Genomic DNA, 25,891 nt, shown 5'->3' with positions numbered 1-25,891 from the left:
GAAGAAACCTCAGAGGTCATCAGGGCCAACTCTTTCATTTTACAGATGGAAAAATTGAGGTCAAGAAATATTGAAAGATTTCACCAAGACCAAACAACTCATAAGCTACAGAGCAGAAATATATCAATGATTCAATCAATAACTGTTTATTAAGTGCCATAAGCACTAAGCACACAAATAGAGAAATAAGACAGTGCCTGTCCTCAAGGAATGACTTGAACTAGGTCTTTTTAAGTAAAACCATTGAAATTTATCAGATTTATAGTTTTGTTTATTTGTTTATTTTTGCATCTGAAATTTTAGCAGTTAAGAGAGTTTGTCTTACCGGGAAAGAAAAGTAAGTTTCTTTGCAACTTAACATCCTAGAGAGTTCCTAGAACCTGGGAAGTAAAGGGAATTTTTCAGGGTCACTCAAACAGTCCATGTTGGAGGCAGAACTAGAGCTCACATCTTCCTGATGCCAAGGCTGATTCTTAAATTGCTGTGATATGGCATAGTTTCTGATTAAGTTGTATTGACATATGTCATCAAATGAGTAGCTATTTGGTATTCTAGAAATGTTAACATGCCCAGATGCAAAAGTATCATTGCCAGTACTACTTGAGGGATGGTGCTTGTGAAAAAAACTGTATCTATATTGTAGATATAGTTTGCTATGTGGGCTGAATAACACTATCCAACTGAATCACCATGGATTGTCACTTTGCTGTAGAATAATACAAAATCTGGGAGTACCAGTGCTTATTATTCATTAGCAAACCTTCCTTAGTCCCAGTCTATTGAAAGCATTGAATCCTTTTCTCCCATCTGATTCTGGTAAATTTTTGGAAATCTAATTTTTACATGTGACCCACCCTTTAGCTGTGGACATACTTGTTGGTAATAGGAATTAAATAATCCTTGATGGATGGACCCCAAATGGAAGATCCAGATGGGCTTGTATGAGTGGGTATAAAATGCTAAAATGCATATACTTTCTGAAAGCACAGCCTTGACCTTAATAAATTCTCTAAGGTACAAAACTTGAAACACTTTTCAGGGTTATACCAGACTCTTTGCTTTTTTATGGAGAGTTGGGGGTATAAAGGGAGATAAGAGACAATCTCTAAAATAATCAGAACATAAATCACATAGAACTTCATGGATTAAAGGAAACACCTTTGCCAAAATGAGAGCCAGTCTGCTGACTATGGGGCACAGGTATAATGTATTTCCTGGAAATAAGGTGCTGCATTCTCCCTTACTCTCTAACCAGTCCAAAGCTTCCAAATGGCCTTAATGGGTATTAAGCAAAATGATTTTCCATAATCCAATTTGGAGATTAACAAAGATAGGGGAAAATGGGATGAGATCTACTTCTGGAATGGGAAGCCAGAATCTTATTAATTACAAATGGTGACTGGTCACCAAGGTAACTAACATTGTGCAATAGAACCAAGCATGACATATGCCATTTTATCTTTTTTTTTGTATAGTTATCTAAATTTTATAGATTATTTAGATTGTTATAAATTATTATAGATTATTTATAGATATACTGTGTAGTACTGAACATGTGCTTTTAATTCCCTAGTTTTCAATTCAGATACACTGTATAAATATTAAGTTGTCTTTCTAAATCCTCTTGTTCATTTATTTTTAAAGAGCTTGAACGATAAGAGATGATTCTTTGATAAAAAAAAAAACAAGAAAACAAATCATAGGGCCAAATTATTCTTTGAGCCTTAAAGAAAAAAGAAAGATTCATTTTCAATAAAATAAAGCCCTCTACCATGAGTCTTTGGTCATTGATGTATCATTATATATTATAGCAAACTTATTATCTCAGGTACTGAGATTTTCTGAAGACACAGTTCTAGATTGAACATGCTATTTTATCTTTCAGAAGATGTCAGGTGAATTGCAAGCTATATAATTAAATTACATGTAAGATTGAAGCATGACACAGGGAAATGATTTAATCATTTACCACACTGGGCTTGAAGTTCATACCCTTTGGGACAGGAAAGACTAGTATATAGAACACCACCCTTGCACACTGAGCACTGTCTTAGCCACTCCTTGGCAAGCACCCCTGTGGCATATGCACTGAAGAATACCTGGAGCCAAGCACTGAACCATTCCCCAAGCACCACTCTTGTCCTGCCCACCATGGAAATACCTTTAAACCAAGTGCAGGGCTACTGCTTTTTGTTTCTCTTTTAGTTAAAACCACACATTTTGCCCTATGTAGTTGGGACAATGTGACCCCCATTTCCATGTGGTCAGATCTCTAAACTTTTCTTCTCTTATTTTTCCTCTCCTGGGTTCCCTGCCATCTTTTTCCTCTAGATTTCATCACTGAATATCTCTCTCTCTCTCTCTCTCTCACTTTCCTCCCCCCTCATAATAAGACTACTTTTTTCTGGGCCCATAACTAACAATATGACCCCCGCTCCATGTGGTCGAATAACTAAGCTTTTCTTCTCTTGCCTTTCCTCTCCTGGATTCCCTGCCATCTTTTTTCCAGTCATCAAGATGATATTGTGAGCACAAGACTTTATGTAAGTCACCAACTGTGTATTGGTCTCAGTTTCCTCACCTCTATAATGAGTTAATTGAATTTGTTGATGATTAATTTCCTTGAGAAGAGACATTTTTATGATGTGGAAAAGAACTCAAATGCTATAATAATTAATGACTTTTGAATAATAATATATAAAAGTTAATAAAGTGCATATTTTTAAATATTTTCACATGATATATTCTTACCTTCCAATCCAACAAGAAGTATTTATAAAAACCCTACTATGTACCTGGCTCATCCTTTAGAATAGGAAAGGAAAGGGAAAAGGAAAAAGGAAAAAGGAAAAAGGAAAGGGAAGGGAAGGGGACAAGGGAGGAGGGCAAGGAGGGGGGGAAGGGGAAAGGAAAGGAAAGGGGAACAAAAAGGAAAGGAAGGGAAGGGAAAGGAAAGAAGGAGGGGAAAGAAGAAAGGGAAAGGAGAGGAAAGGAAAGGAAGGAAAACAGAAGGAAGGAAGTCCAGCTTTCACCATCTCTTGCTATTCTGAACTCTACATTTTTAGTGTCATTTATTTCCCAATCCTTGTGACATCACTCTTCTTGTTGAATTATTTTTCTCTTATTAAACTTTTCATTTGTATTATTTCTCCAAATGATGTACAAACCTTTTGTAGGGCTCCGTTTTAGATTCTTTTTATTTCCTATAATAATGAACAAAGTACCATACATTTAATTAGTCTTTTGAAAAATATGTGTTATTTGAATCAAGAAACTCACTGGCATGCCAGGGTTGCGTTTTTTCAAAGTTCTCAATAGGTTTTCTAAATATAGCTTTAAACCTGTCGCTTAGGGAGTGCCTCCTCTAGTAAGTCCTACTCTGCAGTTCCCTTAGTATTAGAGGATCATCACTTCAAAGAGAAGGAATTAGAATTTTCTCCCCCTTTTTGGCTCATTGTTCCCCTACTAAGAAAAAACTCGGACATATCTAGGATCCCCCCCTGAAAAGATGAACAGAATACCTTCTAAGAAAGTTACTCAATACATAAAATGGAGTACAACCATTTATTTCCTCTACCCTTCTTTAAATTCTTAAAGCACATAAGAGGCATAAATATGCCTTGTTATTATTCAGCTGTTTCAGTTGATCTAATTCTTCATGACCCCATTTCACATTTGTCATGGAATCATTTATCATTTAGTATGCTTATATCTACCTACCCTATCTATTGCCTCTTTCCAAAGGACTCTGATGTGGTCATACTACATCAGTATGGCAATAATCCATATTTTAGGAACAGAATGATAGGAGAGCACAGGATGATCATGTCATAGTACACACAAAGTATTCAAAAAGGCTTATGATTTCTGTATTTAAACACTGTGCTTAAAGTAAAATTCATGGTTCTGTCTCACTCTGTCTACCTCTGGGTGGCACTGAAACATCAGGGTGAAGAGCTAATTAGTTTCCCTGGAGAAATCATCCCAAAGTTATGGATAGTTCTAGGATCCCTGCTATAGGAGGGTACCCAACCTAGACATGAGCAGAAATCAATAAAACACCAAAATCCCAAAGGAACTCTATGTGACACCATCCTGAGATTTCTGAGAGGTTTTTTGCTTTTTGTTTTGTTTTATTTTGTTTTGTTTTAAAGGGAGAAATACAAATTAAGCTGGTTTTCTTAAATTCCCAACTCAATAGACTATTCAGTGGGGTGGATCTCAAATAGATAATCGTACTTGGAACAAACTTTGGAAAGTGGAATTCATCTGAACCTAAAAAAAAAATTCTTTAAAGGTGGAATATAATTTGGTGATACCAAGATATTTGAAAGTTAAGGTTAGACCACTTTTAAGTGTGACATAACAACTAAGACCCCCAGACAGCAAAAAATTCAATGAAGCAGACTTTTTAACTTGGATAATATATTAGGGTTTACCTCACAAATAATAGTGATCAAATTAATGTTTTGCTTTCTTTTTTTCATGTTTTAGTAATTCTCTCTTTATTTCCAAGATGGAAATGTAAATTTTTCTCTCATTCTGGGGAAAATTCAGATATTTATGTCTGTAACTTACTCATGTTTGAGGTTTTATCGAGGGAGGAAAATATATAGCTTACAATTAGTTAATTCATTCAATTAATTAGTTCATTCAAATGACTAGTTTCAGACAGAGAAATTGTACTATATAGTAATATTACCCAGTTTATGAGAGATCTGCCATGTCATAAACTAGATTACCTGTGTTTTTGAAGATGTATAAAGCCTTATTTATCTGCCTTTTGTCAACTCTGTTTCCTTTTTCATAGTTGTTGGTCTTGTCATTTGTACTTTGAGGGCTCACCAATTTAAGACATATTGTTGAAGCAAATGTTCCTTTATTCCTTTTCAATTGTCTGAAATGCATGCCATGTTGCCTCTCAAAAGATTTAATTGCCAATTGATCAATCACCTTAAATGATTCTCATTTTTTTTTCAGGTTCAGGGTGTGTATTATTTTTTGTAAGAGCCTTTAAAGCCATTTATAAATGAGAGCGAAGGTGTGAAATGTCTTTTCACACAACCTACCTTGCAAATCCAAACCATATGTTATCTGTTTTCCTATGTATTTTGTATTGCCAGGGCCAGATGCCTGAAGTGATTGATCTTTCTGTTTTGAGGAGGCTAAAGACACATACATTTTAAGTTTCCTTCATAGGAAATAAGATATTCCTCTCTCCACACTAGATTAATGTATTAAGAGTCTCTCTTCATCTCTAATGGATGACCCATAATTTACATCAAAATCTCAATCACTTTAAATTAATATCGCCATTTCCCTAATGAATCTTGTTACGAGAAAATGCCCTGACTTTGACAATACAGTTCAGTTGCTGCTCTTTAACATCTTTGCCTGCCATAAAAACTAGGTATTTCAGAAGTATTTTCATTGATACTAATTAATCAATTAAATTCATTATTAAAAATAGGATATACCTTTCAGCAACTTTTCAGGGAAAATATTTTTTACATGTATTACTATTTGTTTTTCAGCTTTAGAGGAATGAATAAAAAGAGAAAAATACATAGTATTATTTATTTAGGAAAATGTATGTTTTAGTAGCAAGTCAGCATAAATAGGTAGTTGCCAACTTTGACAGTTTGATGACATCTGAGATTCACATGAGTTAATCACCTCAATTCCAGTGCAATTTTACAGCCTATTTGTGCATATGAATTAATAATAAAATAGAGACACCAGAGATAAGAAGGAAAAAAGTCACAGAATTATTCCACATGGCCTTAATATTTTTATAATTATTAGATCATTATCAACATAGTACTTTAATGATTCATTATCAACTTTTGTCTATTTCTACTATGTGTTTACTCTGTAATAAAAATAAATAAATTTATTGATCCCCATTAAACATGACTGAAAAAGTTTCAACAATCATTCTGAGGGTTGGAAACATTCAGTTTATATATTATTATCAAAATGAATTAAGAGAATATTGAAGTTCAGATAATGGAAAGGAAATCATTCAGTTGTACAGAAATGAAACCTTCTTAGGTAGCCCAATTTGGCCTAAATTAAGAGGGTGAGGAGCCACTAACTACAGGTTTTAATTGTAATCTCCTAGGACCCTTGGTTTGTATACTTTAAGCAAATAGATTAGCCATCTCATGCAAAATTTCTAACAAATATAATCTCAGATGTTGGGATAGGAGTCGAGCCATAGTAACAAGGAAGCTGCTGTTAGGATTGGAAATTTCCTGGCAAGGATTTGCTCAAGCAGGCAAAGGGAAATGCCCTTTTGTGCTCCTTCTGTCATATTAACATTTTTACAAAGTTGAAATAATTTTTGAATAAAAAAAGGCATATTTGAAGAAAGAAAGGCTCAGAAAGAAAGAGTACTGGCCTGGGAATCAGGAGTCCCAGGTCAAAATCATAGCTTTGCTATTAACTTGCTTTATCATTATGGTAAAACACTTCTCTGAAAAAAATTAAGGAAATTTGCATTTCTATAGCATTTTTAAAGTTTTAATTATTTATCTTCCATATTACAACCTCTCATGGTAGGTAAAGCACATGCATGCTATATCCTCCACTTTCAAATAAAAAAAATTTAGGCTTACACAGGTAGACTTACCAAATCATAGTTATTTAAGTGGCATTTCAGCCTTTGGCAGTCAGATTCAGAGTGTGTTCCATTGCAACCCCAGGCTCTAAGATATTTTCCAATTTTGATAATAGATGAATCTATGAGGAGAGGGAGGAATGTCACAAAGAGGTACTTTACAAATTGAGGGGAGCATAAATATAAAGGCAATTTGTGGCCAAGACCCACTATTGCTTCAGGATTTGTTTGGTGGGTTGTATTCATGTCTCAGACTTTTATCTTATTTCAAGTTGGGGTTTCACTTCCATTCTCCATGAGTTAACTCTAGTCTCACTCTTTAAACATTCTTGTGGATAAGATGGAGGGAAGTGTTGGTTCCATTTGTTGAAACAAATGTTCCAAATGTCGATTTCTTAGATTCAAATCTGGTCAAACTAAAAATTTAGTGATTATTGGGGAAAATCTCCAGGGGAATGCCAAACAGTTCTGTTATTGAAATTCTTCCTTGGAACATGTTTTTATCACTACCTTGGATAAAGGAACAGATTACAAATTAATCAAATTAAAGGTAAAAATGAAACTGAGAGGGATGCAGAGATTATAGATTCAGAATAACCAAAACATTCTGGTGGAATTCATTAGTACATAATTTAATGTTTATCAATGTAAAATCTTATATGTGTAAATGAAAAGAACTACACAAATACAGAATATAGAAGACCTGCCTAGAAAGCCATTTATGTGAAAACAAAAATAAAACAAAATCAAAAAACCTTGGAAAACGTAGGTTCTGATTTTAGAACAGTCCATAAGAGATTGGGAAGCTAGACGATGTAACAGATTGAATGTTGTGCCTGGATTCAGGAATACTCTTCCTGAGTTCAAATCTGGCTTCAGATATCCTAACTATGTGACCCTGGACAAGTCACTTAACCCCATTTTCTTTAGTTTCCACATCTGTAAAACAAGTTAGAGAAGGAAATGGCAAATCACTTCCTCAAATTAAATGTGAGCAACTAGGACCCAAAGAACTTAGTTTAAGAGTCTTTATTTAATAAGTAACTCAAACTGCATTGGAACACAATTCTTTGACATGCATATTAACATTAGGAAATCAATAGCTTTTTAAAAAAGAAACTTTATACATATGGTTATTCACAAATATGAGGCTACTTGAAACTGATATAGATCTTAAAGATCAATTATTAATACCACCTTTCAAAGCTTTTCTAAAATACTATTATTTTAGCATTCTTTTCTTTTTTAAAATTTTGAATTCTATATTCACTCCCTACTTCCTACCACTCCCCCCACTCCCTGAAAAGGCAAAAAATGTGATGTTAATTATATATATATATATAATTATAAAAAGCATCCCATATTAGTCATATTGCAAAAAAAGCAAGAAAAATTAAGAAAATTATACTTCAGTTCATACTAAGATTTCATTATTTCTAGCTATGGAGGTAGAAAACATTTTTCATCATGAGTCCTTTTGTTTTAGATCTTTGTATTGATCAGAGTAGCTGAATATTTCAGTTGATCATGATTACAACATTGCACAATGATCTACCAGTTCTTCTCAATTAACTTTGTCCCAGTTCAATTAAGTCCTTCCATATTTTTTTCCTAAAACTCCCTTCCCCCAGTCATATGTTATAGCATAATAGTACTTAATCACAATTGTATGTCAAAAACTGTTCGGTCATTCTCCAAATAAGAACATTCTCTCCATTTCCAATTCTTTAACATCACAAAAAGTGCTGCTATGTTTTTGTGCAGAGGGGTCCTTTTCTTTCTTTGATATCTGTAGAACAGATTAGTTGAGGTTCCCTGTGATCTCTTTCTGATCAATTGTCTGAGCCCCTCCTTGTCCCTGGTCTGAGGTTCCAGAAGCTATCCCTACTAACTGCCAAGACCACCTCCAAAGGCTGACAGCAGCAGGAGCAACTTCCAGAGTTCTCAGCTATGTTCTTATGCTGGAGAAATGTCTCACACTTATCTTTCATTACCTCTGATGCTCCAAAATGTGATTTGAGGTATAACTCAAAGGTTGTGCAGTTTTATAGGCCTTTGGGCATATTCCAATTTATTCTCCAGGATGGTTGAATTAGTCCAAAACTTCACTATTAGTGTTCTACTCTCCCTCATTCCCTCCAGTATTTGTTATTTTTTAGAGGTATAAGGTACAACCTCTGAGTAGTTTTAATTTGAATTTCTCTGATTGGTAGTGATTTAGAGCATTTTTTTCTTTATATGTCTATAGATACCCCCCCCCCCCGATTAACTACTTTAATAAACTATTTCTGGGGTTTTCTGGCATCTTGACTGCTATCTCTGCCTTTTTTTTACTCAGTTGAAGCAAAATAGAGTCTTCTGAATCTTTTATGACTTTGGGTATCATTCTGTTTCAAGTGTGTCACTTTTACCCAACATCATGTTGTATTCTAATTCTTAATTCATTCCACTATCCACTTGTTTTGTGGATAAGTTCAACTCTTATGATTACTGTGTATTTTCTTCCATTTCTTCTTCTCTCTCTTTTTAATCTGACCCTCCTTAAAAAAAATCTGTTTTGCTTCAGACAACTACCTTCCTTAATCTGCCTTCTCTTTTATCATCTCCTACCCTTGCCCTCCTGTTTTCCTATTACACATAGCTTACACATAGCTAAAGTGTGTGTACACACACACACACACACACACACACACACACACACACACACAGGAGTGGACTTAAAGCATTGTCCTTCACTTTTTCACTCCCTCATTTTTTTTCCTCCACTTTAAAAGCTTAAGATTCTCTTTTGGGGAGGGTGTGGCTAGGTGGTGTAGTGGATAGAGCACAGGCCCTGGAGTCAGAAGTACCTGAGTTCAAATCCAACCTTAGACACTTAATAATTACCTAGCTGTGTGGCCTTGGGCAAGCCACTTAACACCATTGCCTTGCAAAAACCTAAAAAAAAAAAAAAAAGATTCTCTTTTAGGTGAGAAAATTTTCCCCAATCTGCTTCTTCCTTCTCATGTCTCCCAATGCAAACTTCTTTCTCATCCCTACAGTTTTTCTGAGATCATTCCAACCTAACTCATATATTTAATTTTATCTAGGTAGACTCCTTGTAACTGTCCTAAAAATGATAAAGTTCTTCAAGTTACATTTATCATTTCCAGTGTAGGAATGTTAAAAAAAAAACTTTATTGAGTCACTTATGATGACTTTTTCATACTTTTTATACTTGTCTTCATCTTTGTGTTTGAGTGTTAAGTTTTCTGTCCAACTTGGTGTTTTCATCAGGAAAACCTGAAAGTCTTATTTCTTTAAATATCCATTTTTTTCTTCCCAAAGCCTCAGTTCTGCAGGGCAGGTTCTTTTTGGTTATAATCACTTTACTGTCTTCTTCTGAATTTCTCTTGATCTTTCCTATCAGCTATAGTGGTTTTTTATGGCCAAGTCCCTTTTGTTGTTCTTTATTCATTTTCATAGCCTTTTTCTTGGCTTTGTGTTAAAGTTGGACTTTGTTCACCTTAGTTAAGGAAGTACAGTCCTAAACTTCAGAACATTTTTTGTGCAACTTTTTTCAGAGCTAGTTCTAGGAGGGAGGGAAGAATGTAAAATTTTCATATTTTGAAGATGGTATGATCTAGGGACAGGTATGGTCACTGCTCTCCTAGTCTGAGCTCTGACCTTTACCCTCTGTCCTGGAATTGTGTCCCAGCATTGGAATGTGTAAGAGAGGTAGGTGCCAATCAGCACCAGCACCAGCATGAGATTCCCTGTGATCTCTTTCTGATCAATTGTCTGAGCCCCTCCTTGTCCCTGGTCTGAGGCTCCAGAAGCTATCTCTGCCACTGCCAAGGCCACCTCCAAAGCCTGACAGCAGCAGGAGCAACTTCCAGAGTTCTCAGCTATATTCTTATGCTGGAGAAATGTCTCACACTTATATTTCATTACCTCGGATGCTCCAAGATGTGATTTGAAGTATAATTTTAAAGTTTAGAGATGAATGTTGGAGAGAGTTCAATTGGTTTGATGCTTCTAATTAGTCATCTTGATTCTACTTCTTAATGACACTGGTTGTCCTTATGTCCCTTCAACCCAATATCACTATTATTTTTATATTTATGTCACTGGGGATACATAGATTAGGGGAGTTTTCATGTTTGCACAGTTAATATATACAAGCAGTAGGTAGTGATCTTAGGTCTTCTAGAATGTAAAACAGGTTCTATATTGCCTGACTGCCTTTCTAATCCTGAGGTTTATTAACTCAAAAAAATCTCTACAGGAATATGTACCTTTCCCTTTTTTCAGTAGTTGTCTTTTTTCATTTTTCAACTCTATGTTTTCAAGGAAAAAAGATACATTAATCTGTATTGTTGGTCAGCAAACATTTATTAGACACCTACTATATGCCAGATGTGTTTCTCAGCACTGGGGATATGACCAAAGGAAAAAACTCACAATCTACTAGGGGGATGCATCATATAAATAATTATGCAGAATATATCCAGTTTAAACTGGAAGTAATAACAGAAGAAAGCCACTAGAATTTAGAGGGTTTGGGAAAGGCTTCCTGTAAAAGGCAGATTTTGATTGAAAGGAAGCCAGGGAAGCCAGGCAGGGAGATAAGAAGGAAGAATATGCTAAACTTATAAAAATGGCCAGAGCTGGAAGCTAGAGTTTCTTATTTGAGAAACAGCAAGGAGGATGTTATCACTGTATCAAAGAATACATGGGTGAGGGGAGAAGGAGAAGGGGCCTAAGATATAAAAATACTGGAAAGATGGAGGAAGCAGGTCATAAATGACTTTGAGTGCCAGAGGATTTTAATTTTGATCTTGGAAGTGCTGCAAAGCCATTGAGTTTACTGATTAGGGGAGTAACATATCATACCTCTATTTTAGGAAGATCACTTTTTTAGAAAGATCACTTTGACAGGTGAGTGAAGGACGGACTTTTGTGGGGAAAGACTTGTGACAGGTGTAAACGAGCAGCAGGTTATTGTAGTTCTTCAGGCATGAGACGGTAGGGGCCTGCACTAAGTTACTGGCAATGTCAGAAGAGAGACACAGACATATGTGAAAGAGGAAATGAAGGTAAAATTGACAGACCTTGGAAATATTTTTTCCCATGTTTTCTTAACAAAAAAAATCACATTATGTAAAAATTCAGGAAGGTATATTCCAGATTGCCTTGAAAACATCTACTGCCAAATATGCACCTGTATAGTTTAGTCTCGTGTAAGAAAAGAGGGCAATTAAAGCACTGAATTAATACTTTTCAGTATATAATTGACATTTTGTAGTAGCCCAAAGGTCATATTAGAAGGTTGCATACGTGCTCAAAAATTGTAATGTATTCAATCATTTTTGTGACTTACTTAGATACATGGATAATATAATTTCCCTCCTCCCCTGAAAAAAATCTACTCAATGGTTTAAAAGATATAATTTAATCTATATCTTTGACATTTTGAAAATATTCTTAGCATCTTTTCATCACTGTTTTTATTTATTACTGTATGTAATGAGGGAAAAATTCAATCTCTCTTTACCTGGAATTACAAAAGAAGAAACTGGGGACTGATGGTGAAGTGAACAGGTGGTGTATGACTAATAATAATTTTAAAAAATTGAATCCTCTCTTCTGGAAAAAATGCTGTATTTACATTGCAATTAGTAACTAGAACTATTAAACTTTGTAAGAATCAATCAGAATTATTGAATCCTGGTCAATTATAGAATTAATCTTTTTGATACTAGACTTCAAAATATTTCATTTTACTTTAATGGAGTCTGTTTTACATAAATTTGAGTTTGCAAAAAACAAATGAGGAGGTGACTATTTTAATCATTAATGGATCCTTTAATGGATTATGTATTTAATAAGACTCAACAATGTAGCATAACAGCTAAAAAAGAATTCTTAGCATCTTAGTCTATACTGATGATGTCAGAAGACAAGAAGAAAGTCCCATTGTTCTTTGCTTAAGTCTGAGAACATTTATGTTATTGCATTCTGCAAAGAAGAGTCATTCTACAAGGCCTATCAAAATACTGGGAGACTGGAAAAATTTGTCAAATGAGACTGAGTTAAGGGAAGAGGGAATGCTTTGCCTGCAGAAGAAAAATTCTAGGACCTTTGATATTTTGAGAGCATGCCATAAGTGAATAAAAGAGAAATTATGCTAATTTTTTAAAGTGATATATGAGGCAAGGTTGAAAGTATGGTAGATGGGAAACTATGGAAGGTCTAAGAAGAGATGATAAATTTGGAAAAGTTGCTATGGTAAATGAAATAGTAAACTGATTAGCAAGGTGGAAAATGATTACTTTGTTGCAGTGCAGATTCAGTTGAGATTATGAAACATAAATTTATAGTGGATTCATTGGGCATGGTTTTCTAATTTTTTTCCTAACCTCTTTTGGAGCTAGAATTAATTGCAGCAAATTTACCAGATGGTAGAAATAATCCATTGTTGAAATGTGCAAAGTAAGAGATTCAGTAGGATAAAAAGAAGGAACTCTAGAGAAAAGCATAAATGTGAAGTTGAAGTTCACCAGGGGTCAAAATGGGAAAAAAGGAAAAGGAAATGAAGAGGTTGTAGTCCAAGAAAGAATTCAGAGGTAACAGTATTGGATGCCATAGTGAATAATAAAGAGCATGCCTTAAGAAGATGCAAAGATAGTCACAAGAGAGTATTGTCAAATAAAGGAATTTCAGACTTCATAAATATAAAGATAAAATATTCATAGGTGATGGCAAGATCAAAGGTATGCCCATTGTTGTGGTTGGCTGTAGTGATTTGGAGTAGTTCATGAGATGGAGAATAGACAAGGTACCATATAGTTTTAAAAGGGGTTCTTTGACTTAATTTTTTTTAATGAATGAAAACTAAATGGAGTCTAAAAACTGTAGATCATTGAACTTTATTTCACAGAAAAATTCTAAAATTAATTTTTAAAGGGATAATCAATGGACATCTAGGAAATGGAATAGGATAGTTGCTAAGAGTTGGCATGGTTCAATTAAGAAAAAGTAATGTTATAACAACTTTATCTCCATATTTTGAAAAAGTTTACCTAACTGGTAGATTGAGGAGGAAAGTAAATCAATATAGTTTAACTCTCATATCATCATGCAAAAATGGAGAAATGGTTTTAAATAATAATAATATGATTAGGTAAATTCAGCATAGTACCCAAAGAGTTGTCATTGATTCTTTAATGTCAGTTTGAAAGGAAGTTTCCAGACTTTTTTTTTAATCTAGGTTTTCTAGGAGACCAAAAATTCATAAATTACTCTTCTGGATCTATTTTCCAGGTAACTTTTTTTTTCCCTAAAAGGTATTTTACTTTTTTTCAATTTTTTGTGACAACCTACATGGGAAGTCTTAAAGGAGTCTATGAATTGGAATCAAATCCAAAACCTCATAGAGGAAGTTAAAAAAGAATTTACAACAAAATGCTTTGTACTGTGCTGTTTATCAATGCGTTTTATCAATGATTTAGATAAAGACTTAAATGGCATTTATCACTTTCAAATAAAACTGAGAGGGTTTGCTAATACACTGGATAATACTCAATATTAAAAATTATATTGGCAGGATAGAACATTGGACTAAATCTTATAAAATGTGATTTAATAGGAAGAATAAATATAAAGTCAACAATGTGATAAAAATAGGCCAGTTAATACAATTTTAGGCTTCTTTAAAAGAGTCATAGTGCCCAGGATTAGTGAAATGATAGCCCTCTTGTTACTTACTTTGGTCACTAGTCAAATACAAAATATATTCAGAGAATATGAAAAATAATCTCAGAATATAAATCATCAGCAATAGGATAGACTGGGAAAACTTTCCTGTGGAAGAGAGGGATTAAGTTGAGTCTTGAAGAAAATCCGGAACATCTAAATGATCTAGGTGAGGAGGCAGAGCATTCTAGGCATGTGGCACAGCTGTAGAGAAATATAATGGAGTCTTTTGAGAGAAATAGTAATATTACTATTCAGAATACATAAAACATGTATTCTGGGAGACTGGGAGATAGAAATGAGCTAACTTAAGAAAGACTTTAAATCCCAAAGAGAAAGTTTATATTTGATCCTAGAGCTAACAGGAAGGTACTTGGGTTTAATGGCATGGGGGTGACAAGGTCAAGCAGGCTTTTCAGAAATTACTTTGGCAACTGAATGAAGAATGGATCACAGTTAGGAGAGAGAGCTGAGGTAAGAAGTGTAATTCTAAGGGTATTGAAATATTTCAGAGAGACTTCTGGGGCTGAACTAAAATGGCAGGGTAAAACTAGCATGATCCCATAGCTTTTCCCTATGCAACACTAAATGAAGCCTCTACACAGACATTAAAGCTACCAGATCCAATCAAAAAAAAAAAAACAGATTGAAACTAGTAACTAGTTTTTAACTATAGACATCATAGAGAATCTTCAGTGAAGGCCTGTCTCTTCAGGGGAACAAGGGAAGGAAAGCCCAGATAGTCAGGAGAGTGGGAATCCAGGGGGAGGCTTTTAGCCACAGTGCAGTACAGATGCCAACAGTTACAACAGCACAGGAAATGATAGCTTAGAGAGCAAGCCAGCAGGGAAGATCCCAACCCCAGACAAATTCTGAACCTGCAACACTGGAACAAAAGACAGGACTGGATTGGGAACAAACCACAGCATAGGTAGAACCTGGACATTAAGGAGGCATAGGCAGCATCTTGGCCAATGATAAGTCAGTGATCAGACCCAACCCCAGTGCAAAAAGCTTGGGTCACCATTCTCTATATTCCAGGAGCAGAGTTCAAACAATCAAAATGAACAAAAAAACTGAAAGAATGCTAACCATAGAAAAATTTATGTAGATAATGATGATAAAAATGCCACCTCAGAAGAAGAAAGCAGTGACAAATAACATAAATGGGAAGTCTCAAAGGAGTCTATGAATTGGAATCAAATCCAAAACCTCATAGAGGAGCTTAAAAAAGAATTTAAAAACTAAACAAGAGAAGAATAGAAAAATTGAACAAATAAGTCAACTCTTTTAAAAGTAAAAATAACCACTGGAAAAAGAATGTAACTCTTCAAAAAATAAAATTGATCAACTGGAGAGGGAATGCAACTCAATGAAAAGTAAAATTAAGCAACTGGAAAAGGAAACAAAAACTAGCTGAAGAAATAAAGCCCTAAAAGTTAGAATTAGACAAATAGAAACTAATTAATCTCTGAGGCCTCAAGATTCCATCAAACAAAGTCAAAACACTGAAAAAAATTGAAGAAAATGTAAAATACCTTTTAGGAAAAGCAAACTACCTGGGAAATAGATCCAGAAGAGCAATTTATAAATTATTGGTCTCCTAGAAAATCTAGATTAAAAAAAAAAGTCTGGAAAATATTTTTTAGAAAATTAGCAAGGGAAACTGTCCCACTCTACTAGATCAAAATGACCAAAAAACCCTTGATAGAATACACAGAACACTTCTAGAAAGAGACCCCAGGATAAAAACTCTAAGGATTATCTTAACCAAATTCCAGAATCCTCAAATAAAGAAGAAAATACTGCAAATAGCCAAAAAGAGGCAATTCAAATTCAAAGAAAACACAATTAGAATTACAAAGACTTTTCAGCTTCACCATTAAAGGATCAGAGGGTCTTGGAATACAACCAAGAATTTACTACCCTGAAAAATTCAGTATATTCTTGCCAGGGAAAAAGATTTAAATAAAAGAGAGGATTTCCAAAATTTCCTGATAAAAAATACCAGAACTTAACAGAGAATTTGATTTTTGAACACAATACTCAAGAGATGCATAAAAAATTAAACAGAAAGGGAAAAGATGTTAGTTAAGGATATTAAATTATATACAAACCTACAAGGGAAGATAATACTTGTAACTCTTGAGAATTCTACTTCTCTTAGTATAGATTAAGTATATTTTCTATATATTCTATATTTATTCTATATATAACTATTTCTCTTAGTATAGATAAATAGTTGAAGAGATTGAATTTAGAGGATATAGGTTATGGTTAGTTCTTGTCTTTTGTTATCAAAGAGGACCAAAATGACATCACTATGTTAGAGACAAATTACAATGCTTCTGTCTGTGACTGATCAGACCAATATGAGTTCAGAATGCTCTGCAAGGCCAGGCACAAATAGTCCAGGTGAACACCTGGGGTGTTTACTCTAAACTTATATATATCATATTTCCTTTGAGATATTTTAATTATGTTTTGCTCATAGAGGTCAGTACTTTCTCTGATGAGGGCATCCTATGCTGGGTGGCCCTGTACCAGTGTTATTGCATGCATGACAACCACTGCTAAAGTTCTTAAGAGAGACCTTCAGGATGTCCCAAAATTTTGAGTACTTAGAGACTCTCTCTATATAATTAAATTAAAAATGACTTTATATTACTGGCTACTTAGAAGTTTGTAGTACCATAGGGACAGAGGATGGGAACTTAGAATTTCTGGACATAAAGAGATTAAGAAGTGATTTTATCTTAATCTTTACTTTAGTTAAGGAGGGATTTAGTTTCATGGTTGGGGTGCTAAAGGGACAGTGGAGAGATAACTTTGGTTGGAGAGGGCTGTGGAGTTATGGTTGGAGTACTGTAGAGACAGAGGGGGAGAATATACTTAGAGGGACTAGTCATGAAAATATCTTGAGGAGAGATATACTTTGTACAATGCTTTGGATACAATTGTGGTGGGGTAAGGGGGGGAAGGAAACAATTGATTCATGAAATGATTTGGCTTTGTATGATGCTTTGACCTATGAGGATTGTATGTCCATGAAGGGTACTTGAAAAAGGGGTAAAGATATAAAGTGATTATAATTTGATGTGACTCATGATTCTTGAGGAATAAGTTTCTAATGAGACAGAAGAGGGGAAGTCACTTAATGACCGTGAGTCAGTGCTGCTTATCAATCAATCAAGCAATCACACAATCAATCAGCTTTTTAGAATAGTACTACTATTAGGTGAGATAAAAGAAGTATTGTTTGACAGAGGGGGGCATAAGGACAAGACCAGGTTAAAACAATAAAATCATAAAAAGAAGGAATATACATTAGTGGATAAATAACACCAGGTGAAAAGGCACAAAGTTCTATTATAGTAGAAGGAAAGAAGGGAAGGTTTGAACACTGAGTAAATCATACTCAATTGATTTGGCCCAGAGGGAATAACATACACTCCCAAATGGGTTTTAAAATCTATCCTACCCTACAGGGAAGTAGGAGAGGAAATAGAGAGAGAAAAAGGAAGAAGGGATTGATAAAAGGGACAGCAAAATTATAGGTGAAAGTAAATTAAAAATTTTAATTTAATAAAAAAGTTAAAGGGGAAAGGGAGCAAAATATGCATGAGGAATAAGAAAGGAAAGAGAAAAAGACAAATGGGGAAAGATAATACGGAAGGAAATAAAGAATTAGTAATAAAATGTGAATGGGTTGAACTCTCCCATAAAATGGAAGCAGACAGAAGACTAGATTAAAAACTAGAATACTACAATGTTATTTACAAGAAACATATTTGAAATACAGAGAAACTCATAGGGTAAAGATAAAAGGCTGGAGAAAAATATATTATGCTTCAATGGAAATAAAAAAATTCAGGGAGTAGTGATTCCCAATCTCAGACAAAACAAAAGCAAAAATCAATTTCATTAAAAGGGATAAGGGAAAAAGCATCATAGGCAATGAAGTTATATCATTATTAAAAATATATTCACCAAGTAGTATAGCATTCAAATCCATAGAGGAGAAGCTGAATGAATCACAAGGAGATATAGAGAGCAAAATTATAATAGTCAGGGACCTCAGTCTCCCTCTCTGAGAACTAGGTAAATCAAATCATAGAACAAACAGGAAGTAAACTAAGAAGGTGAATAAAATCTTAGAAAACTTAGATATGATAGACCTCTGGAGAAAACTGAATGGGAATAGAAAAGGATATATTTTTTTCTCTGCAGCATATGGCAGCTATATCAAAAATAACCATGTACTAGTGCATAAAAACCTTACTATCAAATGCAGAAAGGCAGAAATAATGAATGTATGTTTTTTAGATCATGATGCAATAAAAATTATATGTAATAAAGGTCATGGATAGATAAATAAAAATTAATTTGAAACTAAGAAACTAACTTTAATGAATGAGAATCAAACAACAAATCAAAGAAATAATCAAAATTGAGAAATTGAGAGGATACCCCAAAATTGGGGAATAGCTGAACAAATTATACTTTATGAATAATTATAGAGTAGTATTGTTCTTTAAGAAAACATACATGGTCAAACTCTAGAGAAGCAAGGAAAGAATTTCAGGAACTGATGCTGAATGAAAAGAGCAGAACCAAAAGAGCACCTCACACATTAACAACTACATTGTGAGCTGATTAACTTGGTTGAATGCAACTCCTCTCAGCAGTTCAAAGAGTTCAGAAAACCCTAGGACACCACTTATGGACAATGCTATCCATATTCAGATGAAGAAAAACAAAGCAAAACAAAAAAAAAAAAAGAGATTCCGGGGATCTCCGCAGCCTGGTGCAGGAGCCTTTTGTGTACCGGACACCAGGGACAGCCAGACCGCCCCTGCCCTCAAGGAGCACAGCCCTGCCAGAGACTGGGCCGGGGCCTGCGGACGGCCACGGGGAGGGGCTGCGCAGTTACCTTGTCAGTGAACCTCCACAAGTAACAAAAGTAGCGAGGCAACTGCAGAGCTTCCCTTCCCCAGCCTGGCCCGGGGAAAGAGAGCCAACCAGCCCTGGGAGCCGGAGAGCCAAGGTCAAGGGCCACCTCGGATGCTACGAGTCAAGCAGATGACCCAGGGAGTCCCAGAAGGCCTCCGATCCAGCAATGAGTTCGTTACTAGAACCAGAACCTCCCAAGGAACCCGAAGTCTCAGACGAACTAGAAACCACTGTGTCTGAGGACATGCCAGGCTTAAATCCTCTTCTTCGATATATTCTTATGGGAAACATAGAACGTCTGCAGAGGATTTTTGAAGACCCCGAAGATCCCCATCACTCTGATGCCATGCAGTTAGTCATGGAAGAAGATGTCATTGGTAGAAACGTGTTGTACACAGCATGCATGGCTGGCCAAAATGAAGCAATTAGCATATTGGCAAAAAATGGTGTGAACCTGAATGAGAAAACAGCCAGAGGTTACATACTTTTACACAGTGCTGCAGCCTGGGGCCAGTTAGAAACTTTGAAAACCCTGGTGGATCTGGAAGTGGCCATGGAAGCCCTGAACTTCCGCAATGAAACAGCTTGGGATGTGGCTCTTCAGTACTCTCAGATGGAGTGTGTGGATTATCTGGATTTTGCAGGTGCTCACCTGGCTCTGAAAAAGTCCATTGCAAAGATCCAGACAATCATGGCAGATCCAGAGAAAGGAAAGATGACCAAGGAAGAAAAGAACTTGCCCACCTTTGCTTGCAAGACCAACTTGGAGTGGCTTGAGCTCTATCCAAACCCAACTATAGAAGAACTTGATGAACGAAAGCAAAAACTGGAAGAACTGGTGAATCCCATTTATATGAAAATAGCGCTGCCACGTTTTTTGCAAGGCAAGGTGGGTTGGGTGGCTTGACCAAGGCCACACAGCTAGGTAATTGTTGGGTGTCTGAGACCGGATTTGAACTTGGGTGCTCCTGACTCCAGGGCCGGTGCTTTATCTATTGCCACCTAGCCGCCCCTACTCCTTCCCTTTTGAAGATCTTTGAAGACATAGTTCAAGGTCATTTACATAAGATGACCAAAATGGCCTCAAGGAAGATAGGAGGTGGGGGTAGTAGGGGGAATGGAAAGCCAGTAGACTTGAGTTGGAGGGACTGATTTGAATGGAAGAAAGCACTGTCCATGTTTTGGGGAAGGCAGGACTTAAATGGCTATTTCCAGAGTAGATTAGATATGCAATGTGGAGTAAATGATCATTAGTAAATTGTTTGATAAATCCAAAGATCTAAGTTTTTTGAATAGAAACTCACTATTTGACAAAAACTATTGGGAAAACCAGAAACAGTATAACAGAAACTAGGTATAGATAAACATCTCACACTGTAAATGAAGATAAAGTCAAAATAGCTATATGATTTAGACTTAAACAGAGATACCATAAGCAAATTAGGAGAACATGGAATAGTTTGCCTGTCAGATCTATGGATAAGTACAGAATTTAGGGCCAAACAAGATACAAAAATCAATAATAAATAAAAATACATAATTTTGATTATATAAAATTAATTATATGTTCTAAATAAGAAAATTAAAAAAGGGTTTTTGCACAAACAAAACAAATGGAACCAAAATTAGAAGGAAAGCAGAAAACTGCAGAAAGTTTTTTTTATAGCTCATATCTCTGAAAAAACCTAATTTCTCAAATATAGAGAGAACTGAGTCAAATTTATAAGAATTAAAGTCATTCCTCAATTGATATGAACAGGTAGTTTCTTTAGAGAAAGAAATCAAAGCCATCTATAGTAATATAAAAATTCTATAAATCACCACTGATTAGAGAAATACAAATTAAAATAATTCTGAAGTACTACTAAAGACCTATCAGATTTGCTAATATGGCAAAAATAAAAATGAAAACTGTTAGTGGGCATGGGAAAAAACTAGAATGGACACTCATGCATTGTTGATGAAGTTGTGAACTGATCCAGTCAATCTGGAGAATAGTTTGAAACTCTGTCCAAAGGACTATCAAACTGTGCATTGCCTTTGATCCAGCAATTCCACTACTAGGTCTGTATTCCAAAGAAAATAAAAAAAAATAAAGGAAAAAGGACCTATTTGTACAAAAATATTTATAGCACCTCTTTTTGTACTGATTAAGATTTGGAAATTGAGGAATCATTGGGGATCAATTGGGGAATGGCTGAACATGCTGTGGTATATGATTGCAATGGAGTATTATTGTACTATAAGACACACCATCCAGGAAGCTTTCAGAAAAATCCAAAAAGGCTTAGAAGAAGTGATGCAGAGTGAAGTGAGCAGAATCGGGAGAACATTGTAACAGCAATCTTGTACAATGAACAGCTGTGAATGATTTAGCTATTCTCAACATTACAATAATCCAAAATAATCCCAAAGGACTCATGCTATCCATCCCCTGAGAAAGAACTGATGGTGTCTGAATACAGATGGAAGCATTTCATTCTTTTTTCTTTTGGTTGGATTTTTTTTTCACAAAAATGATTAATATGGAAATATGTTTTACATGATTACATGTCTAATATAGAAACATGATTACATGACTATATAGATTTCTTACCCAGGATGGGGGTGGTGGTGGTGGAATTTGGAACTTAAAACTTTAAAAAAAATGTTGAGTTGCTTTTACATGTAATTAGGGAAAAAATAAAATATTTTTTAAATGAAAAAAAAACAAAAAAAAGAAACAAACCACAGAATTTGAAAGAACACTATGCTTCCTTTTTTAAAATTTCTCTTCTATTTTTCCTTCATATTTTATTCTTTTCCCTTTGTCTTAATTCTGCTTTTAGAAAATGACTGGGGCGGCTACGTGGTCAGGGGCAGCTAGGTGGCACAAGTAGATAGAGCTGGCCCTGGAGTCAGGAGTACCAGAGTTCAAATCCAGCCTCAGACACTTAATAATTACCTAGCTGTGTGGCCTTGGGCAAGCCACTTAACCCCATTGCCTAGGAAAAAACTAAAAAAAAAAAATGACTAATATGAAAACATGTTAAACATAAATGTACAAATACAATGTTTACTAGACTGTTCCCTGTTAAGGGGGGGTGGGTATGATAGAAGGAAATTATGTAACTTATAAATATACATGTGGATCCTAATGTTGAAAAACTTTCAAAACATGTAATTGGAAAAATAAAATGAAATATCATTTATAAAAAAAGAAATAGTTCAGGCAAAAAGTGATCAGAGTGGGAAGCTAGAATAGTAATTGGGTGAATAGAAAGAAAATGGCAAGCTCAAGAACAACTAGGGTACAGTAAATAGAGCACTGATCTTGGAGTCAGGAGGATGGGAGTTCAAATCTGACCTCAGACACTTGCCACTAGCTGTTGACCTTTGGCAAATTACTTCACCCTGATTGCCTTGCATCCAGGGTCATCTCCAGTCATCCTGATTCATATCTGGCCACTGGACTCAAATGGCTCTGGAGGAGAAAGTAAGGCTGGTGACTTAGCACAGCACCTCCTCACTCAAATCCAATTCATGTGCTTGTCTTAGTATCTCTCCCTGATGTTGTGGTTTTCTTCGAGAATGAAGAACAAACATTATGAAGGTAGAAAGAACAATGTTTGACAATGGATTGGATATATGAAGTAAGTACAAGGGAAGAATCCTGAATGACAACAAAGTTCTAAGTATAGATGACTAGGAGGTTAGTCATATATTAAACAATAATAATGAAGTTTAGAAAAGGAAAGGTTTGGAGGGATGATAATGATGTTAGATTTTAGAAATGTCCAAGTTGAAATTCCTACATGACATTCAGTTCAAGATGTTCAAAAAAGTGTTATGGGACTGAAATTTAGGAAAGCTAGATCTATAGACCTGGTAGTCAATTGAATGCAGATGGCAATTAATCTCTTAAGAACTGAGGTAATCAAGTGACATTATAAAAAGAAAATGAAGGCATGGGAGGTGGGGGTAGCCTACATATAATTACTAGACATTACCATGTAAGTATCTAATCTCTATTTTTCTAACTCTTCATCTATGTCTATATATTTTAAACATAGTTTTAGCAATTTTATAAAACTACATATACATGATTTTTCCATTATTTTCAGCTTCATAAGTAAAATACAGTAAAAACTCTTTTTTAATCTAATGTTAGATGGACTAAAGAGTATCCATTTTTTGAAAAAGCAAAAACAAAACCCATGGTTTTTCCATAAATCAATTAACAGAAAATGTCATAAAACTCTTACTCTGTCAAAGTAAGTAGCAAAGCTGTAACTTCTCTCCCCAACATCACCTTCATTACCACCACCATCATCACCTTCATTACCACCACCATCATCACAACTTGTTTCCTTTCCTTCTTCCTTTGTGTATATGCCTTTATTACTCCTTACTTTACCCCATCTCTCACTGTGATATTTTGTTCCCAGTAATTTTTGTTTTAAAAAGACATCTTGATTTAGAATCAGAGAACATAGATTTGAATTGTGGCTCTATTATATACTCTCTTTGTGACCTTGAGACTTAATTCCTGAATTCTATAGTGGAGACTACAGAGTTTTACTAGATTATATTGAAAATTCTTTCTATCTTTCAAGCTATAAAGCCAGAATTTTTGATTAATGAAATATCAAACAATATTTTTTATATTTCAAGTCACAATTTAAGATTTATGATTTCTTTTCATTCTAATTTTTGCTGTTATTCATTTTGCAAAATCTAATTTGCTAATAAATTTTGAACTGAGAATTCTCAATCTTTCTATCAATTGAATTACTTTAAAATTTGCATTTTAAAGTCAGTTTCCCCCCACATTTAAATTACAGTCATTGAACCCTTTCCTCTTCAGTCATTTCATAACCTCTTTTCTGACTTCATTATGTATGTACAATTCACTGATGGCCTTGTCAGTTCATCTGAGTTTAATATACAATATCAATTCCTAAGTCTGAATTACCTGCACAATATACTTCTGCTTCTCCTTCCAGGTTTCATAGAACTGTTGTGGAAAGAGACACATTAGTTCATTTAGCCTGCCACAAAATCTTGCCATTTAATGTCAAATGGCTCCCCATTGCTATGGGTCAATTATCTTATTCATCTCATTGAATTTTCAAAGTGTTTTGTTATGTTGTTCCAAATGTTTTCCAAATTTCTCTGAGTTTCAGTTGTTACTCTAAATCACTTTATTCTCACTAGAGTATTTCATCTATTATTTTCTTTTTTAAATTTAATTTTATTTAAAAATTGCCCCCCCCGCTACATGCAAAAGCAGGTTTCAACATTTACTTCCAAAACCTTGAGTTCCAAATCCTCTCCCTTCTTCCCATTCCACTCCTTCATTGAGAAAGCAAGTTACTTGGTATAAGTGGAAAATATGTAATCATGAAAAACATTACTACAATAGTCATTTTGTGAAAGTAAGTATAATACTATCCCCACAGAGAAAGAGAAACCTCAAACAAAAAGGGTGAAGGAAAAATCAGCTCTGTCTTTGGAATGGATAGCATTCTTTATCATAAGTCCATCAAAGAAATTACTTCAGTATTTTTTTATACAGTTGCTATTGCTAGCTGTATTTCCTTCTATCCTATTACCCCATCCCCATTTATTCTATTCTCTCTCTCCTTTAACCCTGTCCCTCCTCAAAAGTATGTTGCATTTGACTACCCTCTCCCATGGTCTTACCTCTCTTCTATCACCTATACTCCCCTCTTTTCCCCGACCCCTTTCTTCTATACCTTTCCTCTCCTATTTGCCTCTAGAGAAAGATTTTTATAACCAATTGAGGGTGTATGTCATACCCTCGCTAAACAACTTCTGATGTTCACTCACTCTATCTCACCTTTCCCATCTTTCACTCCACTGCAAAAGCTTTTTCTTTCCTATTTTATGTAAAATAACTTGTCCTATGCTACCTCTCCTTTCCCTTATTCCAAATACATTCCTTTATCCTCCATTAACTCCATCTTTTTAATACCTTCAAATTTGACTCCCTCCTATTCCTTGTCTATATATGCTCCTTCTAATTGCCCTAATGAGAAGGTTCATAAGAGTTATCAATATCACCTCCTGTTGCAGGAATATAAGCAATTCAACATCATTAAGGCCCTCATGATTTGCCATGCCCATCCAACTGTCCTGTACTTGAAGATGAAACTTTCTGTTAAACTCTGGTCATTTCATCTGGAAAGATTGAAAGCCCCCTGTTTTGTTGAATTTGTTCAGTTTTGCCGAGTAGTTTATTCTCAATTTTATTCCAAGTTCTTTTGCCTTCCAGAATATCATATTCCAAACCCTAAAAACCCTTAATGTAGAAGCTGCCAAATCTTGTGCTATCCTGACTCCACAGTAGCACCACAGTATTTGAATTATTTCTTTCTAGCTGCTTGAAATATTTTCTCCTTGACTTGGGAGTTCTGAAATTTGACTATATTATTCCTGGCAGTTTTCATTTGGGTATCTCTTTCAGGAGGAGAGAGGTGGATTCTTTCAATTTCTATTTTACACCCTGTGTCTAGGATATCAAGGCAGTTTTAGATAATTTCTTGAAAACTAAGATCTAGAATTTTTTTTTTTAGT

General features: G+C 34.9%; 2 protein-coding genes across 2 annotated transcripts in view; both read left to right on the top strand.

Moving 5' to 3' along the window:
- TENM3 (teneurin transmembrane protein 3) overlaps positions 1-25,891 on the top strand; it is a 3,314,517-nt gene that overhangs the window by 1,813,203 nt on the left and 1,475,423 nt on the right. The gene's annotated exons all lie outside the window — the stretch shown is intronic.
- Positions 19,376-21,815, top strand: LOC141516127 (ankyrin repeat domain-containing protein 45-like). The gene is made up of 3 exons (XM_074227406.1): positions 19,376-19,788; positions 19,957-20,184; positions 21,560-21,815. Exons 1-3 carry the CDS (start codon positions 19,479-19,481, stop codon positions 21,601-21,603), a joined length of 582 nt encoding a protein of 193 aa, XP_074083507.1. The 5' UTR covers positions 19,376-19,478; the 3' UTR covers positions 21,604-21,815.

The sequence above is a fragment of the Macrotis lagotis genome, chromosome 3, assembly GCF_037893015.1.
Source record: "Macrotis lagotis isolate mMagLag1 chromosome 3, bilby.v1.9.chrom.fasta, whole genome shotgun sequence".
In the NCBI taxonomy this organism is placed as follows: Eukaryota; Metazoa; Chordata; class Mammalia; order Peramelemorphia; family Peramelidae; genus Macrotis; species Macrotis lagotis.
Note: the sequence above shows the minus strand (reverse complement) of the source record. Positions and strands in the feature narration are given on the sequence as shown.

What these genes read in the sequence shown, in the direction of transcription:
- LOC141516127 (XM_074227406.1), top strand. Translation starts at nt 19,479, where the DNA reads ATGAGTTCGTTACTAGAACCAGAACCTCCCAAGGAACCCGAAGTCTCA. An exon ending in GAATGAGAAAACAGCCAGAG is followed by an intron (nt 19,789 to 19,956) that starts GTTACATACTTT and finishes TGGATTTTGCAG; the next exon opens with GTGCTCACCTGGCTCTGAAA. An exon ending in TATGAAAATAGCGCTGCCAC is followed by an intron (nt 20,185 to 21,559) that starts GTTTTTTGCAAG and finishes TTGTACTATAAG; the next exon opens with ACACACCATCCAGGAAGCTT.